The 18903-nt window shown below is 38.3% G+C and overlaps 1 protein-coding gene across 4 annotated transcripts in view; it reads left to right on the plus strand.

Annotated features, from left to right (window-relative positions):
* The window catches only part of MICU2 (mitochondrial calcium uptake 2), a 171717-nt gene that overhangs the window by 139647 nt on the left and 13167 nt on the right, over positions 1 to 18903 (plus strand). For all 4 annotated transcript variants that reach the window (XM_025875190.2, XM_025875191.2, XM_073894798.1 and 1 more), the window contains 2 exons: positions 2776 to 2873; positions 17203 to 17374. In XM_025875190.2, coding sequence (XP_025730975.1) covers positions 2776 to 2873; positions 17203 to 17374 — 270 coding nt within the window. The remainder of the gene's footprint in view (positions 1 to 2775; positions 2874 to 17202; positions 17375 to 18903) is intronic.

The raw sequence follows: 18903 nt of genomic DNA on the forward strand, positions 1-18903 counted from the left end.
AAACAAATTATGGAAAGAGCCCAAGTGTCCACCGACTGATGAATGGATAAAGAAAATGTGCTGTGTATATATAGTGGAATATTACTCACCCATAAAAGAATGAAATCTTGTTTAAAATGACATGGATGGAGCTAAATAGTATTATGCTACTCAACATTAACTCAGAGAAAAACAGATACTATATGATTTTGCTCACATGTGGAATGTAAGAAGCAAACAAAATGTAACAAATGAACATAGGGAAGAAAAAAGAGAGGGGGGCAAGCCATAAAACAGACTCTTAGCTATCAAGAACAAACTGGTAGTTAGCAGAAGGGTGGTGCATGGGGGGGATGGGTGAAATAGGTGATGGGGATTAAGGAGGGCTAATGTATGGAAGTGTTGAGTCACTATATTGTACCCCTGAAGCTAATATTACACTATATGTTTAACTGGAACTTAAAGATTTAAAGAAAAGAAGACAGCCCAGTTAAAAAACTGGGCAAAGGACTTGAATAGACATTTTCCCAAAGGATATAAACAAATAGCCAACAACCACATGAAAAGATGCTCAACATCATTAATCATAGGACAGTGCAAATTAAAATCAGAGTGAGATACCACAACAAACTCATCAAATGACTTAAAGTAATTGACAATACCAAATGGCTGCAAGATGCAGAGAAACTGGATCACTCATCCACTACTAGTGGGAATGTAAAATGATACTGCCACTGTGATAAAACAGTAACTGCACTCCTGGGCATCCATCCTAGAGAAATGAAAAACTGTGTTCATACTAAAACCTGTCCACAAATTTTTTTAGCAGCTTGTAATAGCCAAAAACTGGAAACAACCCAGATATCCTTCAAGAGGTGAATGGTTAAACTGGTAATCTGTACAATGAAATAGTACTCTGCAATAAAAAGGAACAAACTGTTGATACAACAACAGCCTGAATGAATATCCAGAGAATCGTGCTGAACCAAAAATGCCAATACCAAAAATTATATACTATATGGTTCTATTTATATAAGATTTTGAAATAAAATTATAGGAAAAGAAAGTCGATTAGCGGTTGCCAGAGGTCAAAGAGAGGGTGGCTGAGAGAGAAATCAGTGTGGCTATAAGAGCAAATAAAGGATTGTCATAGTGAGGGAAATGTTCTTCTCTGTGTTGACTGTATCAAGTTATATTGTTTTGCAAGATGTCACCAGTCACCATTGGAGGAAACTGAGTAATGGTACAAGAGATCTTTCTGTATTTTGTACAGTTGTGTGTGAATCTACAATTGTCTCAAAATAGAAAAAATTTTTAATATAAATGAAGGGTTTACGGGGACATACATTGTTCCCTGCATTATGTGTTCTAGACTGGGTGTTTTGTGTCTTTTGCTGATTTGCTCTATTTCTTGATATGGTGCCTTTGCTTAGTTATCATGCTGTTTCTTTTGCTCACGTTCTGTCCAGATTTTCTCATTGCTGTGGTAGAGCACAAAGAAAATTCTCCTTGATCTCTTCCCACCTTATCTGGAACAATTTATCTTGTCCTTACATTTTGGTCCACTTCTCTGTAGACCAAAGGGGTGGAAGCAAGGGGGGAGGAGACTCCTCTGGGGTAAATGCAGCCCTTCCTCAAGAACCAATATTCTGTTCATCCTTCTGATCTCATTAAGTGTCCTAGACATAGCTCACTCCTCCCCTCCAAGGTACATCCCACTCTATGGGCTTAGGGTTAGTCCCTCAATTTAACATAGTGCCCTGAAAGATTCTGCACCCTGGAAGCCCTCCTGCCCTCTGCTTAAGTCTCAGCGAGCTCTATAGGAGCTTCTATTGGAGTTGTCCTTGACTTGTCCCCACTAATCTGCTATCACTAAATTGAAGTTTTTAATGAAGTTCTAATCTAATAGTCTCACTCCCACGGCTATTTCTGAGAAGTAGGGTTAGGGGTAGTATTAGCAGACATGGGGGACCATCCGACACCTGAATCTAGTGTTTCTTTTTCCATCTGCTCCTTTTCAAAATATTTAGTTTAAATTTGTAACCCCTTTTATTGTTTAGTTGTGGCTGAAAGTCTTTTAGCAGTTCTGTTGTCATTTTTGTTTATGATATTAGAGATTTGAAGGAGAAATAATCTGTGAATCTGCTTTATGCAGTACTTTAATGGAATTCTCAATTATTAATTTTATAATTATGAAAAGCAGGTGTTTTTCAAATATTTCTAATATTCAGCAAAAACTCAAAGGCCTTCTGGCTTTAATTCTCTCAGTCCTGCTTCATTAAAAAAGGCCTCGAGGGGCACCTGGGTGGTTCAGTCAGTTAAGTGTCTGCCTTTGGCCCAGGTCATGATCCCAGGGTCCAGGGATCAAGTCCCACATCAGGCTCCCTGCTTTTGGGGGGGGGGGTCCTGCTTCTCTCTTTCCTTCTGTCTGCCGCTCCCCCTTCTTGTGCCCTCTCTCTGTCAGGTAATTAAATAAAATTAAAAAATAATGCCTCGAGATCACATTTTGAAATAGTATTTATTTCACTATTCTAAGCTCTCTTTTTGGATTGATCTAAGATTTTGTTTACTGCTGAAGTCCATCTTGAGTATTTTAGCCCTTATTGTTTTTCTCTTGCTTGAGCAGAGACAGTTATAGAATAGTATTATGCAAAATAACATATAGGATTCTTCCACCTTTGTTGTTGTTGTTACAAGAATCTTTATGGATATTATCCTAAAGAATTCCAGGTTACAGGGTCCATTTTTGTTCTTGGTTATAATTACTTGAAATTATTGTATCTTTTTTTTTTATAGGAATCAACAGTGAAAGAACCTGAAATTACCACAACCCTTCAGATACATTTCTTTGGAAAAAGAGGAGAAAGAAAACTTCATTATCAGGAATTTCGAAGGTAAATGCAAATATTTATATTCATTTAAGAAAATTTGAGATTTGGAAAGATGGCGGAGGAGTAGGGGACCCTATTTCAACTGGTCCCCAGAATTGAGCTGGATATCTACCAGACCACTCTGAGCACCCACGAAACCAGCCTGAGATGTGAGAAGATCTGGATCTCTACAAACAGAATATCACAGGCGGTTGGTTTCGAGGTATGAAGCGGGGAGCCGTGATTCCGGGGGCAGATATCGGAGGATAAACGGCAGCGGGAGGGTGCCTGGCCGTGGGGACCCTACACCACCGGTGAATGACAGCCTCGCATGCTGGGGATGGGGCACAGACTCGCAGACCAGTAGGGTGGGGAAAGGACTTTAGGGCAGCCCCCGGGGCAGAAACCCAGAGCGGCGGGTCGTGTGTGTGGAACTGGGAGTGGCTGGCAGTTTTAGAAGCACAAAGGGCAGAGACGGGCCCCAACCTGGAGGCAGGACTGGGGGCGCTGCAGAGGGGCCCACAACCCAGGCCACTGCAATTTATAGCAGCACGGACAGAAACGGAGATGATGTGGCCTGGAGAGCTCACTGAAGAACAGACTGCGGTCTCTCTATTCTGAGGCAGAGGGTTGGAAACGGTCTCTTCTGCTCTGACTCTTGGAAGAGACGCAGAAAGCCTCCAGGGAAAGCTGCCAGAGAACAAAAGCCACAAAAACTGATTCCCGCTGAGCCCATCCCCGGCCACAAGGGGGCAGGGCAACTCCGCCCAAACAGGGCTGCCTGAGTAACAGCATGGCAGGCCCCTCCCCCAGAAGACAGGCTGGGAAAACAAGAGGCCAGCAACCCTAAGGTCCCAAGAAAACAGGTGCATCTTGCTTGGGTTCTGGTCAATAATTTGGGCTCTGTACATTCCCTCAAACACCCATCAACAGAATAACTAGGAGGAGGAGCCCCCAAAATAGAAAAGACTCAGAGATTATGACTTATGCTGCAGATTTACAAATGGATGCAGATATAACCAAGATGTCGGAGATGGAATTCAGGCTAGCAATTGTGAAGACAATGGCTAGAATGAGAAATCAATTAATGGCAACATAGAGTCTCTAAGGGCAGAAATGAAAGCTGAATTGGCAGAACTTAAAAATGTTATCAGTGAGATCCAATCCAATCTAGATAATCTAACAGCTAGGGTAGCTGAGTCAGAAGAACGAATAAGTGACCTGGAAGACAATATAATAGATAAAAAGGGAAAAAAGGAGCTCAGGGAAAAACAACTCAGAATCCATGAAAATAGAATCAGAGAAATAAGTGACACCATGAAGTGTTCCAATGTCAGAATAATTGGAATCCCGGAGGGAGTGGAGAGAGAGAGAGGACTAGAAGATGTATTTGAGCAAATTGTAGAATGAAACAAACATTCTCGTCCTAGAGGCAGAGAGGACCCCTCCCAAGATCAAGGAAAACAGGCCAACACCCTGGCATGTAATAGTAAAACTTGCAAATCTTACAACCAAGGAAACCATCTTAAGGGCAGTTAGGGGGAAGAGATTCCTTACGTACAGAGGGAGGAACATCAGAATAACATCAGACCTATCCACAGAGACCATCAGTCCAAAACCTATGGGATACTGCAAAGGCGGTCCTAAGGGGGAAATACATAGCCATCCAAGCCTCACTCAAAAAAATAGAAAAATCCTGAATTCAACTAACTCTACACCTTAAAGAACTAGAGAAAAAGCAACAAACGATGCCTAAGCCACGCATTAGAAGAGAAATAATTAAAATTAAAGCAGAGATCAATGAATTAGAAACCAGAAACACAGTAGATCAGATCAACGAAACTAGAAGTTGGTTCTTTGAAAGAATTAATAAAATCGATAAACCACTGGCCAGACTTAGCCAAAAGAAAAGAGAAAGGACCCAAATTAATAAAATTATGAATGAAAGGGGAGAGATCACGACTAACACCAAGGAAATAGAAACAATTATTAGAAATTATTATCAACAACTATATACCAATAAACTGAGCAATCTGGATGAAATGGAGGCCTTCCTGGAAACCTATAAGCTGCCAAGACTGAAACAGGAAGAAATTGACAAACTGAATAGGCCAATAACCAGTAACGAGATTGAAGCAGTGATCCAAAACCTCCCAAAAAACAAGAGGCCAAGGCCTGATGGATTCCCTGGGGAATTCTACCAAACATTCAAAGAAGAAATAATACCTATTCTACTGAAGCTGTTTCAAAAAACAGAAACAGAAGGAAAACTTCCAAACTCATTCTGTGCGGCCAGTGTTACCTTAATCCCCAAACCAGGCAAAGACCCCATCAAAAAGGAGAATTTCAGACTGATATCCCTGATGAATATGGATTCCAAAATCCTCAACAAAATCCTAGCTAATAGGATCCAGCAATACATTAAAAGGATCATCCACCACAACCAAGTGGGATTTATCCCCAGGATGCAAGGGTGGTTCAACATTTGCAAATCAATGTGATAGAGCACATTAATAAGAGGAGGGAGAAGAACCATATGGTTCTCTCAATTGATGCAGAAAAAGCATTTGACAAAATGCAACATCCTTTCCTGATTAAAACTCTTCAGAGTATAGGGGTAGAGGGAACATTCCTCAAGGATTGATGTAAAAGTTGGGTATTCATCCTTTCTGATCAGATCAGAAGTCCTAGCAACAGCAGTCAGACAACAAAATGAAATAAAAGGTATTCAAATTGGCAAAGAAGTCAAACTCTCTCTTTTCGCAGATGACATGATACTTTATGTGGAAAACCCAAAAGACTCCACCCCCAAATTACTAGAACTCATACAGCAATTCAGTAATGTGGCAGGATACAAAATCAATGCACAGAAATCAGTTGCTTTCTTATACACTAACAACGCAACTGTGGAAAGAGAAATTAGAGAAACTGTTCCATTTACACTAGCACCAAAAACCATAAGATAACTCGGAATAAACCTAACCAAAGAGGTAAAGGATCTATACTCTAGGAACTACAGAACACTCATGAAAGAAATTGAAGAAGACACAAAAAGATGGAAAAATATTCCATGCTCATGGATTGGAAGAATAAACATTGTTTTTTTTTAAAGGATTTTATTTTATTTTTTTTTAAGATTTTATTTATTTATTTGACAGACAGAACCAGAGAGGGAACACAAGCAGGGGGAGTGGGAGAGGGAGAAGCAGGCTTCCCGCGGAGCAGGGAGCCCGATGTGGGGCTCGATCCCAGGACCCTGGGACCATGACCTGAGCTGAAGGCAGACGCTTAACGACTGAGCCACCCAGGCACCCCGGAAGAATAAACATTGTTAAAATGTCTGTGCTACCCAGAGCAATCTATACCTTCAGTGCCATCCCGATCAAAATTCCATTGACATTTTTCAAAGTGCTGGAACAAACAATCCTAAAATTTGTATGGAATCAGAAAAGACCCCGAATCGCCAAGGAAATGTTGAAAAAGAAAAACAAAGCTGGGGGCATCACGTTGCCCGATTTCAAGCTATATTACAAAGTTGTGATCACCAAGACAGCATGGTACTGGCACAAAAACATATAGACCAATGGAACAGAATAGAGAACCCAGATATGGATGCTCAACTCTATGGTCAAATAATCTTTGACAAAGCAGGAAAAAACATGCAATGGAAAAAAAGTCTCTTCAATAAATGGTGCTGGGAAAATTGGACAGCCACATGCAGAAGAATGAAACTCGACCATTCTCTAACACCACACACAAAGATAAACTCAAAGTGGATGAAAGACCTCAACGTGAGACAGGAATCCATCAAAATCCTAGAGGAGAACATAGGCAGTAACCTCTTTGACATTGCCCACAGCAACTTCTTTCAAGATACATCTCCAAAAGCTAGTGAAACAAAAGCAAAAATGAACTATTGGGACTTCATCAAGTAAAAAGCTTCTGCACAGCAAAGGAAACAGTCAACAAAACAAAGGGGCAACCCACAGAATGGGAGAAGATATTTGCAAATGACACTACAGATAAAGGGCTGGTATCCAAGATCTATAAAGAACTTCTCAAACTCAACACCCAAAAAACAATCAAGTCAAAAAGTGGGCAGAAGATATGAAAAGACACTTCTTTGAAGAAGACATACAAATGGCTAACAGACACATGAAAAAATGTTCATCATCATTAGCCATCAGGGAAATTCAAATCAAAACCACATTGAGGTACCACCTTACACCAGTTACAATGGCAAAAATGGGCAGGGAAAGAAACAACAAATGTTGGAGAGGTTGTGGAGAAAGGGGAACCCTCTTACACTGTTGGTGGGAATGCAAGTTGGTACAGCCTCTTTGGAAAACAGTGTGGAGGTTCCTCAAAAATTTAGAAGTAGAGCTACCCTATGACCCAGCAATTGCACTCCTGGGTATTTATCCCAAAGACACAGATGTAGTGAAAAGAAGGGCCATATGCACCCCGATGTTCATAGCAGCAATGTCCACAATAGCCAAACTGTGGAAAGAGCCAAGATGCCCTTCAACAGATGAATGGATAAAGAAGATGTGGTCCATAGATACAGTGGAATATTACTCAGCCATCAGAAAGGATGAATACCCAACTTTTACATCAACATGGGTGGGACTGGAGGAGATTATGCTAAGTGAAATAAGTCAAGCAGAGAAAGTCAATTATCATACGGTTTCACTTATTTGGGGAACATCAGGAACAGCATGGAGGACATCAGGAGAAGGAAGGGAAAAATGGGGGGGTATCGGAGGGAGAGATGAACCATGAAACTATGGACTCTGAGAAACGAACAGGGTTTTAGAGGGGAGGGGGTGGGGGGATTGGTTAGCCCGGTGATGGGTATTAAGGAGGGCACATACTGCACGGCGCACTGGGTGTTATATGAAAACAGTGGATTGTGGATCACCACATCAACAACTAATGATGTATTGTATGGTGACTAACATAACATAATAAAATTAAAAACGGGTATTCTGGAAAAAAAAATTTATAGGTAAAAGTTTATAAAACAACTGAATATACTCATTTCCCAGAACTGCAGACAATAAAACTAAATGTATGGATCTATATAGTATTTATGTCTGTGAACAAAACCCATTAAATATAAACTGAAATTACTATGCTCAAAAATATCTAACCTATTATGAAAAGTAATATGTGTTATAGAATACATTTTTATTTTATTTATTTTTTTTTTTTTTTTTTAGTCAGGGCTGTCACAGATGTATAGGGGTTTTTGGTAGCACAGATCACATAGTGTACAAGTTTGGAGTTTGGGAGTAGTTGATCAGGGAAGACTTTTTGAAGGAAATTGCACCTAAGCTGAATCTTGACAGATGGGCAGAAATTACCCAGGCAGAATTGGTGTGGACAGGAAAACATTTGAGGAAAAGAGAACAGCATGAGAAAAGATGTAGAGGCATGAAAATGTATGGTTCGTAAAGGGAATTACACGCAGCTGAGTGTAGAGTAGATGTAAGGTGGTGTGATAAAAGGTGAGAACAGAGGCTGGAGAAGTGTGTACTTGCCTTCGGAAATTTTTGTACTCCGAAAGATCAAGCTTGAATTAACAGTGGGAGGCCCTGAAGAACTATGCGTGAGGGATATACCTGGTCAGCTGTGCCTGTCATTCTGGCAGCAGAATAAAGGATAGATTTTATGAGAGAGAAGACCATTCAGATATTCCAAATAAGAAATAATGAGAGCCTTGAACTGGTGTAGTGGCAATAAGGATTTTGAAATAGAGGTTTCAAGACCTATTTAGGAGATTAAATTGTAGGGCTTAGTGATTGAGGAATGAGGTGGAATGCATGAAGACCCAAGTTTCGGGGCACCTGGGTGGCTCGGTTGGGCATCTGCCTTCAGCTCAGGTCATGGTCCCAAGGTTCTGGGATCGAGCCCCGCATCGGGCTCCCTGCTCAGCGGAGAGCCTGCCTCTCCTCCTCCCAGCTCATCTCACTCATGCTCTCTGTCACTATCTTTGTCTCTCTCAAATAAATGTAAAAATAAAACCAAACAAAGCCATTATCATCAGCTGTACTTGTTCACACTAATACACCACTCCCCCTTCGTTTTAAGATTCCCTAACCTGGTTAACTTTTTTTTTTTTTTTAGCAATTCTCTAATTTTATTGGATACTTTGAAGGAAACTTTTTTTTTAATTTTATTTTATTATGTACCTGGTTAATTTTTAAAGTTGTGCTAACTTTAATTTTCTTTAAAGGGATAATTTTATTTAAAATTCTTTACTTTAAAAAAAATTTTTACTAGCATTTCTGTAAATAATGAACTCAGTGAAATTTGTCATGCCATCATGCAGTTAAAAAAAAAGATCCAATTAACAACAAATGCTTTATGAAGTTTCTTGGGACGCCTGGGTGGCTCAGTTGTCTTAACTGTCTGCCTTCGGCTCAGGTCATGATCCCAGGGTCCTGGGATCGAATACCACATTGGACTCCTTGCTCAGCCAGGAGCCTGCTTCTCCCTCTGCCTGCCCCTCCCCCTGCCTGTATTCTCTCTCTCTCTCTTGCTCTCACTTGCTGTCTGGCAAATAAATAAAATCTTTAAATGAATGGATTGGATGGATGAATGAATGCAGTTTTTCAAGAACTTGTCTCTTGGACAGAGCAAAGTTCTCCTAAAGTTAAAATTATTATTGTACTAGCTAGAATTGATGATCATAAAATGTCTTTAAAATTTTGCATAAGTCATAAAATAACAGAAAATAGCCTCTGTGTATATATAATGTTTCTAAAACTTTTCACCAACATACTGACCAAATTAATAATTAAAATTCCATGAAAATTTTTGTGACCTGTGTTATTTGGAGTTTTGAGTCTGGTTTTTATGGGAGTGTAATGTATCCTCTTCCTTATAAAAGAGATGTTTGTTCTTGGTCTCAGCCTCCTTCTTACAGTTTCTCTGATAAGGGATATTTTAGGAGATATAGCTTATTGGTTTCAAGGAAAGGCAAGGAAGGTGACACAAAATTACAGCTTTTGTGGTAGCTACTTACAATATTTGCCTATAGATATTAGCTTCTCATTTAGAGAAACAGTATTGATTTTGAAAAACACATATTTGTGATTTATACAGACCTGGATTCAAATGCAGAACTTCACCATTTATTAAGTGGGCTTTGTTGAACAAGCAGTTTAATCTGAGTCTCCAGTCCAGTCCATTTCTTCATCTCTGAAATGATAATGCTGATATCTACTTAATAAGTTTATATAAATATGTTAATTTATTATGTGATTATATATAATTATAATGAATGTATTCATGCATAGTTTTTAATATGTTGATTTATATATAATTTCTTATTCTAAACAGGAGTCCAGCTGTAAATTGGCACTTGTAATAGAATATAAGTAGGTGGCTTATCAGAAGATGAGAAAGATGAAGAAAAGAAAAACAATGGTAGTGTCATAAAATGCAGTCAGTAATTAGGCTAGTACACAAAGTACAAATCATGAGATTCTATGCACTTGCTGAGAATAAACCACAAATTTGACTCTGGGCTTTTGACAGACAGTATGAAGAGGGATACGTGATCAATTACACAATTCACTGCATCCCTAAGCACTGATTCTACGTAAGGGGGAGGGGGCATTTATTCCTCATAGGGCCAGAAAGAAAGTTTCCCATGGGTCCTGTAAAAAAGGACACTGTGTAATATAAAGACTTACATTCTTAACAGTTATAGTAAGACCAGCAACAAATTTCAGATTTCACAGGCTGTTTTTTTATAGCATCTATCAGCAGAGAACAACTAAAATCACAGTTTTAAGCATGGAGGCATACTTCCTTTCAGCTTTTAAAATTCAGCTTTTTCTTTAAAACCACTTTACACTTTAATAGGCAAGTACAAGTACTAATAATTAAATACGAAAAATTTAGAAATTGGTAGCAATATAAAAGGGAAAAAGCACTGGACTTGGGATACAAATAGGTGTAAATCCTAGTTATGCTATTTAGCATTTATTTAGCTGTATGGTCTTGGCAAATCATGTACCATTTTTATTCTTTGTAAAAATTAATTTTCTCTAAGATTTTATTTATCTGACAGAAAGAGCATAAGCAAGGGGAGCAGGAGAGGGAGAAGCAGGCTCCCTGCTGAGCAGGGAGCCCAGTGCAGTTCGATCCCAGGACCCTGGGATCATGACCTGAGCCCAAGGCAGCCACTTAACCAGTTGAGCCACCCAGGTGCCCTGTAAAAATTTATAAAATGATACTTGTCCTGCCCATTTTAGAGAGTTGTAAGTAACTATAAAACTAAATTTAAAAATTAGAAATCATAACAATTTTATAATCTAATAAAGGAAAAGAGCAGATCTCTAATTCATGCAAATTTCTCCCTTAATCTTTATTCTGTTCTTTCTACTCTTATTTATGTTAATGTCCTATCCCCCACATGAAAAGTCTGAGGTTGATCTGAGAATTAAATGAGGTAACATATTAAAGTATACACAATGTAACACATAGTAGGCACTCAGAATATGTGCCAAACTCTTATCAACTTAAATTATTTTTAGAGTTTCTAGCAGCTTTGTTTCCCAGTTCCTAGATCTCTTTCCTTAGGGAATTCTTTTTCTCTGGCTTTTTTCTCTGTTTGCATTTCCCCAGCTCTCTTGGTCAAGATACTTCTTCAGCTTAGAATTTCCTCAGTCTCTTGCCGAAGGTTCCTTAATCCAACTTCTAAAGAAAAAAAATCAAAACTAAAATAAAATTATAGCATATTCATCTTTTTTCCCCCAAGGACTGACCACTTTAAAATTCAGAGAGAAGGATTTTTTAAGTGAAAAGAGAAAACTAGACACCACTTGTATTTTTCATCACAGATGGCAGAGTTGTTTCCACTTTTATTATCAATTTTTGTATTTGAAAATTCAGTAGTAATTGAGAAGTTGTATCAGTTTTATGAAGAATCCCTACCCTTATAAAGTCTTCTGGAAATATGCTAGTAATGTAATTAAATTTACCAACAAATACAAAGTTACAAAGCAATTAATATATATATGATGTGTCAAATAAGAAAAGGGAAAGGCAAGGCTGTAAAAAAAAAAAAAAGCATTTATTTGGGATCTTGGGAATCGCAGCTCAGAAGACAGAAATTAAGGCAGCAACCCAGATTGTGCTTCAAAGAGACAAAGGAGCTTGGGATTTTTAAAGGCAAAGGAGGAATTTTAGGCACATAAGTTGTTTTTTTTATGATTAGTGCTAGGCAGAAAGTCCTTTTAAGTCCATTCTTGCATGCAGCAGATGTTCATCCTGGATGTTTGCAGTTTGGCAATGATCCAAGTTTAGCATTTTTCTGAGGATTGATACAGGAGATATGCATAGGCCCTGCTTCTTTAGCATCCTCCCAACTCCATTTTAAGTGACTCTTTTAGCAATGCTTATTCCATTCTATTCTTTTATCAGTAGGAAAAAGTATTGATATATTTAATCAATATTCCAGATTTTGTTTCATGCATTATTTAAATTCTTAAATTATAAGTTTAAATTCTTCACACAAAAGAACTTAGAAGTTTCTGGAACAAAAACATCCCTTAGCACCTGTAGACTTTACACTAAGGAAAAAGCAGTTATTTAAAAATCTGTTTTATAGTCCAATAAAACATAATTTTGTTTAAATCTTTGGGTCAAATTTTACTTTACAAAATATTGATGTTTTTATCTAACTCTTTGGCCCAGAATTCTGATTACGAACTGACAATATACAGAATATCCTGTACTAGATAGGTCCATGGTATGGGACTGTCAGTACGCAGTGAATTTAAGTTAGAAAAAAATTCTCAGAAATATTTTAAGTCTATTGTCATTCCACAGAATAATTTAACTGACGTAATGTAGATAGACTACTGCTCTGTTCAGATAGTTCGTGTTTTTAATTTCTCAGGAAAAGAACCCATATCTGCATAACATTGGCAGGAATTATCAAGCCAGTGTTAACGCAAATCCAATGAGTACTAAATAGATAATATGTCTGAACGCAGGAGAAGACATGGCAGATTCGGAAATTAGAAGTTCATTGTGACTTAATCAGAAATGTGAGAGATAAAGGTGGGAAGGTCAACACGGGCACAGTTGTGAAGGCTTTTGTGCCATGCCAACAACAACAGAGAGCTGTGAAGGCCTTGAAGCAGGGAAGTAAGGTGAACATCAGATCCAGCAGATTGGCTAAGGAAATCAGACAAAAGGCAAGGAGATCTGTTAGAGACTATTGCATTAATAGAGAAGAAAGGATAATAATTAGACCAGGGTGGTGGCAGTAGGAACAGAAAGGAAGTGGAGAAATCTGAGGGATTAGTTAGGAGAAGGGACTTAATAGTATTGGTGACTGGATGAAGAGTAAATGAGGAGAAATCTAAGCTACTGCCTGGTTTCTGAGTGGAGCCAATGAAATGTGTGATACCTATTCACTGAGCTAGAGAACACACGTAAGAACAAGTTTAGGAAAGAAAATGATGAATGTAGGGTAGATGTGGTCAGTGGGAGCCAAAGGCAAATTGCAGTGGGTTGAGCAGTGAGTGAGGGGTGAGTAGAGAAAGAAATACAGGTAATTCTTTGAAGGAGATTGACTATAGCAAAGGAAGAGAGGGGGCAGTAGCAGAAAGGGAATGTAAGAAAGGTTTCCCCACATATTTAAATGATGATATGAAGAGGGAAAGACAATGGCAGGAGTGAATGGGAGTCCAGAGGAGCAAGCCTCCTGAGAAGGAAGAACTAGAGAAATATAGGTGGAATTCAGAGCACAGGTAGCCATCAACAGGAAAAGGGACTCCTCCTTTTCACTAGGACAGAAAAGAGATTGGCAGTGGTGAGAAGGGGGATGTGTGCTGTTACATTCCTAGAGTGATAGAAAGAAAATGAGAGAATTTCCTAAGTAGTGACCTCTAGTTTCTCTGAGAAGTTGGGGCAAGTCATCTGCTGAGGACAAATAGAAAGCCAGTGAGATAGTTTTGTAGAGAAAGTAAACAAATTGAAATAGCCACCATGTGAAATAAAGAGAGCTCTCTGGCCTAGCAGCAGGGTGTTGGCAGGGTTGAAGACCCAGTTACAGGTGTAGACCATTAATTTCTGCAGGTGTCACTGTGCGCAATAGTATGATTTTCTTCAGGCTGCCCTTGAAGAAGGCCTTCAACAGCCACAGGGAGCTGAGGGTAAGAGAGTGGCTGAAGCAATTTAGTAGCTAATTCTTGATACTAAGTCTGGGCTTGAGTAAGGATGAAAAGGGAGGGTGGTTACCTGCAGACTCAGTGCCATCACTACATGCCTGACATTTGTCTGAGTAATTTCACATCTATTATTTCACCTATCCTTAGAAAGTCAGATAGGAGTCTTCCCTTTTTACAGCTGGAATTTGATGAGATTAAAAAGGGACTTGGTCCAGGGTTACAGGTCTTAGAAATTCAGACCCAGGTTTCTCTTAAAAGGTTTAAATGGTCACAAAGTTTCTGAAAGAATTAGTCCCACAGTTCCCTGGTAGGTGGTTAGGTACAGTGAATGGGCTTTCAAGGACCTAGCACTAGACCAGGTGACCAGAGGGATAGAAGATGCGTTAAGTAGATACTACCACATGTCAAGAGAAACTTATCAGTTAATGACAGAGTATGTGGATAAATTTGTGATTTGTTCGGGTTATTGTTTTTTGGGTTGGTTTGGTTGGCTTTTTACAGTGAAAAGACTGAAATACCTCTTAGCCATTTATATTTTTTTTAAGATTTTATTTATTTATTTATTTATTTATTTATTTATTTAACAGAGCATGAGTATGGGGGGCAGCAGGCAGAGGGAGAGGGAGAAGCAGGCTCCCTGCCAAGCAGAGAGCCCGATGCGGGGCCCGATCCCAGGACCCCGGGATCACGACCTGAGCCGAAGGCAGACGCTTAACGACTGAGCCACCCAGGTGTCCCCCTCTTAGCCATTTAAAGAAAAACTAAAGTATAATTTAAGCTCTGTCTGCTGGAATGTCAGTGTTTATTCATTGTTATGAAATCAACAGGTAATTTAATTGTGAAAAATCCATTCTGTATCAGCATATATATAGCTCAGGGGGGAGAAAATGATGCTCAGGCTACTTAGACAACTGTTGATGGCCCTTACTGACTCTGCATCACTACCTCTGTTTTTCCAGTCTCTTTTTTCCTTTTTTCTATTTTCTTTAGGGCCTTTTCTTCTACATTTCTCTTCCCACTGTTTTTGTTTCCCCATTGGCTTTCAGAGCCATACGTTTTGGGAGCTTTTCTCTGCAGTGTAGGTGCCAAAGGTTGGGGTGCCTGATGTAGAGTAGGACCATTACTCCTCAGGGATATACTGCTTATTTGTGAGATCCAGCCTGATTGGTTGTCCTGGGGTGGGGTTTTTACAGAGACACAATATGGACCTTTTATCTGCTCTTCAGCTAGTTTTCAGGTCTTTTTCACAGGGAATTGATCCGTATGTAACTGTAGATTTTGTGTGTATGTGCCATGTTCCTGATGTACTTTAATTCAGAAATGCCAATTAGTTGAGGATGTTCTAAATTCATGAGGAGTTTTTTATAAATTCAAAGATGTCTATAAGCAGTGGTGTGCTAATAAATAAGTTTAACAATCTGCTCTCAGGAAGAGCAGCCTGATTTGTAGCATTTACCAGTGAGTAATGTATATATTCTACCAAGCCAGTTTCAAGCTGTCATACATGAAATAGAGGTGGAAAAACATGTGCACAATGGATTCTCAGAGCTGGTAGGAGCCAGCTCCAGCACCCTGTGACCTAAAAAATTAAAAAAAAAAAAGATGAGAATCAGATTTTTTTCCCATTGTTCCAATTAATCCACTAATTTATAATCTATTTAATTTGTTCAGAATGTATCTGGTGACTCTATTTACTATAAATTCAATTCATATATTTATGTCCAGTAATCATGTTCCAAGATTTTCAAGTCATAACAAGATCTATAATTTTAGAGTTAAGGAAAGATGGTTTTCCTAAAATATACTTATGTTCATCAAAACTAGTATAGTTAGTAAGATGAAAGTAGCTTAAACCAGACAATGTATAGTTTAACAGCAGTTAAATTTATAATATTTCAACCTCAGGGCCTGAAGAAAAAGAAAAAGAAAAGGAGCGAGTTAGTAATGTGTTTATACCATATTCTCTACTTTCTTAAATTCACTGTACACTCATTTGCAAGTAAAGCATTTTTTTTAACAATCCTAGTAAGTTGAATTTTCTCACAGTGCATGGTATAATAAAACTCAGTAAAACAAAGGACAAGGCATATCAGTAAAAGATTTCATCGATCTATCAACCCAAACTGGAAATGCTTCATATTTTAGACAAACCTCTGCCTTGACCCAGAAAGACACATGGCATTGATAAATCTGTATATCCTAGTACATTCAGAAAATGTTGTAGGTAACAAACTCTTACCTATCACACAGAAGCCTAAAATCAAACTCCCCCTTCATGCTTTTAAGGTTTATGGGATAAATGTAGAGCCGAAAGCAAGTAGTTTTTGAACAGTGGCAGTTTTTCTCCCACTGAACTGCAATAGACAGATTTTTCACCCCCCATATAATTCCATTAAATTGTGACATGACAGATTTTTAACATGTAGAAAGGTGAATAAAACTATTTGCAACATGTTAAAACACATGGAGATACTACTTTTCATATGATTTAGGTTATAAATAAATCAATTGCAGCATTTCTGAGTTCTTGTTCAAAGATTTTTTTAAATCTGATATCCTTTTAACCTGTACTTTTCTCAGGGAGCTGTTGATGACCGTTTGATCAAACTGCCATGTTTTTATTTTTAAAAGAATGTTGAGTCATTTATTCATATGTTACTGTCCAAATGATTATAAATATTTTTAGGTAAATCTAAGATTTTGATACAAAGCCATTGACTACATTAATCAACTTTCGTATCTGAAAAACATTAACCATTAATTATGATTAACATTTTAAAAACGGTAGCCCAACTGAATGTTAAGTTTTTCTGATTATGGATAATTTTTCTGTGTTGGAAAAAAATTGTTACAGATACATCAGAGCAAAATTTTACATAATTTTGTAAATCTTTATCAGAATATGGGTTGCCAAGTATAATTTGCATAAACAAATAGAGTATAGGGAGTGACAGATTGAAGCAAGTATCGGACTTAATCAGCTTCTCTGCATCCTCTACTCCCCCACTCCTTGCACAGCACTAATACTTTGTTTGACTCAACATTTGAAGAGGCCAGCTACTCAGTAGGTTTTGCTGAAGGTGCTTTGCAATCCTATTTACAATACTAAGTTTGAATGCTACTAGTTCCTTACATCAATTTTATATTTTAACATTTAGATTTATGGAGAATTTACAAACAGAGGTCCAAGAAATGGAATTCCTTCAGTTTTCTAAAGGTTTGAGTTTCATGAGAAAAGAAGACTTTGCAGAGTGGCTACTTTTCTTCACTGACACTGAAAATAAAGACATCTATTGGAAAAATGTAAGAGAGAAGTTGTCAGCAGGAGAGGTTGGTATACCTTTTTATTATGCTTCTGGTAAAGATGAAATAATGTTAGAAATATTTACGTAATTAGGGACACCTGGGTGGCTCAGTTGTTAAGCGTCTGCTCAGGTTATGATCCCAGGGTCCTGGGATCAAGTCCTGCATCAGGCTCCCTGTCAGCAGGAAGCCTGCTTCTCCCTCTCCCACTCCCCCTGATTGTGTTCCTTCTTTTGCTGTGTCTCTATCAAATAAATAAATAAAATCTTTTAAAAAATTAAATAAAAAATATTTACATAATTAAATAAAGTAACTTACAAATTAACAAAAACCATGTTACTCTCTATTATTTAGTATAAAACCAAGGTGAGAAATGTTCTTTACATAGTTTTCATATGAATGAATTATTGCCTAAGAATCAGTATAGCAATGAGTTTTGCATTTCCAGTAAAGTCGGGAATAAGAATGTTCACTGTCACCACTATTACTTACTATTGTTCTGGAAATCTTAGCCAGTGCAAATTAATAGGATTAAAGAATATAAACATTTGAAAGGAGCCACAGTTGTCTTTGTTTGCATAGATGTGATTATATATCTAGAAAACCCAAGAAACTCAAATTGAAAAGCCATTAGAAACAGTAAAAATTCAATAAAGTGCCTGTTACAATGCTAATATATTAGCAGTAACTGTCCTGTGAACAAATTGCAAGTTAGAAAATGTATTGGGACTAGTGTGTGTATGTGTATGAAGAAATGATTGCCAAACTACTAATAATGATTAATACACTGTTGTAAGATTTTTTGTGTGACTTTTTTTTAATTTTTTTATTGTTATGTTAATCACCATACATCATTAGTTCTTGATGTAGTGTTCCATGATTCATTGTTTGTGCATAACACCCAGTGCTCCACGCAGAATGTGCCCTCTTTAATATCCATCACCAGACTAACCCATCCCCCCACCCTCCTCCTCTCTAGAACCCTCAGTTTGTTTTTCAGAGTCCATCGTCTCATGGTTCATTTCCCCTCCGACTTACTCCCCTTCATTCTTCCCCTCCTGCTATCTTCTTTTTCTTTTTTCTTAACATATGTTGCATTATTTGTTTCAGAAGCACAGATCTGTGATTCAACAGTCTTGCACAATTCACAGCGCTCACCATAGCACATACCCTCCCCAATGTCTATCACCCAGCCACCCCATCCCTCCCACCCCCCACCACTCCAGCAACACTCAGTTTGTTTCCTGAGATTAAGAATTCCTCATATCAGTGAGGTCATATGATACATGTCTTTCTCTGATTGACTTATTTCACTCAGCATAACACCCTGCAGTTCCATCCACGTCATTGCAAATGGGAAGATCTCATTCCTTTTGATGGCTGCATAATATTCCATTGTGTATATATACCACATCTTTATCCATTCATCTGTCGATGGACATCTTGGCTCTTTCCACAGTTTGGCTATTGTGGACATTGCTGCTATAAACATTGGGGTGCACGTACCCCTTCGGATCCCTACATTTGTATCTTTGGGGTAAATACCCAGTAGTGCA

This window comes from Callorhinus ursinus, unplaced genomic scaffold, assembly GCF_003265705.2.
Source record: "Callorhinus ursinus isolate GAN/ISIS: 27379988/994484 unplaced genomic scaffold, GSC_fseal_2.0 scaffold7, whole genome shotgun sequence".
Classification (NCBI taxonomy): Eukaryota; Metazoa; Chordata; class Mammalia; order Carnivora; family Otariidae; genus Callorhinus; species Callorhinus ursinus.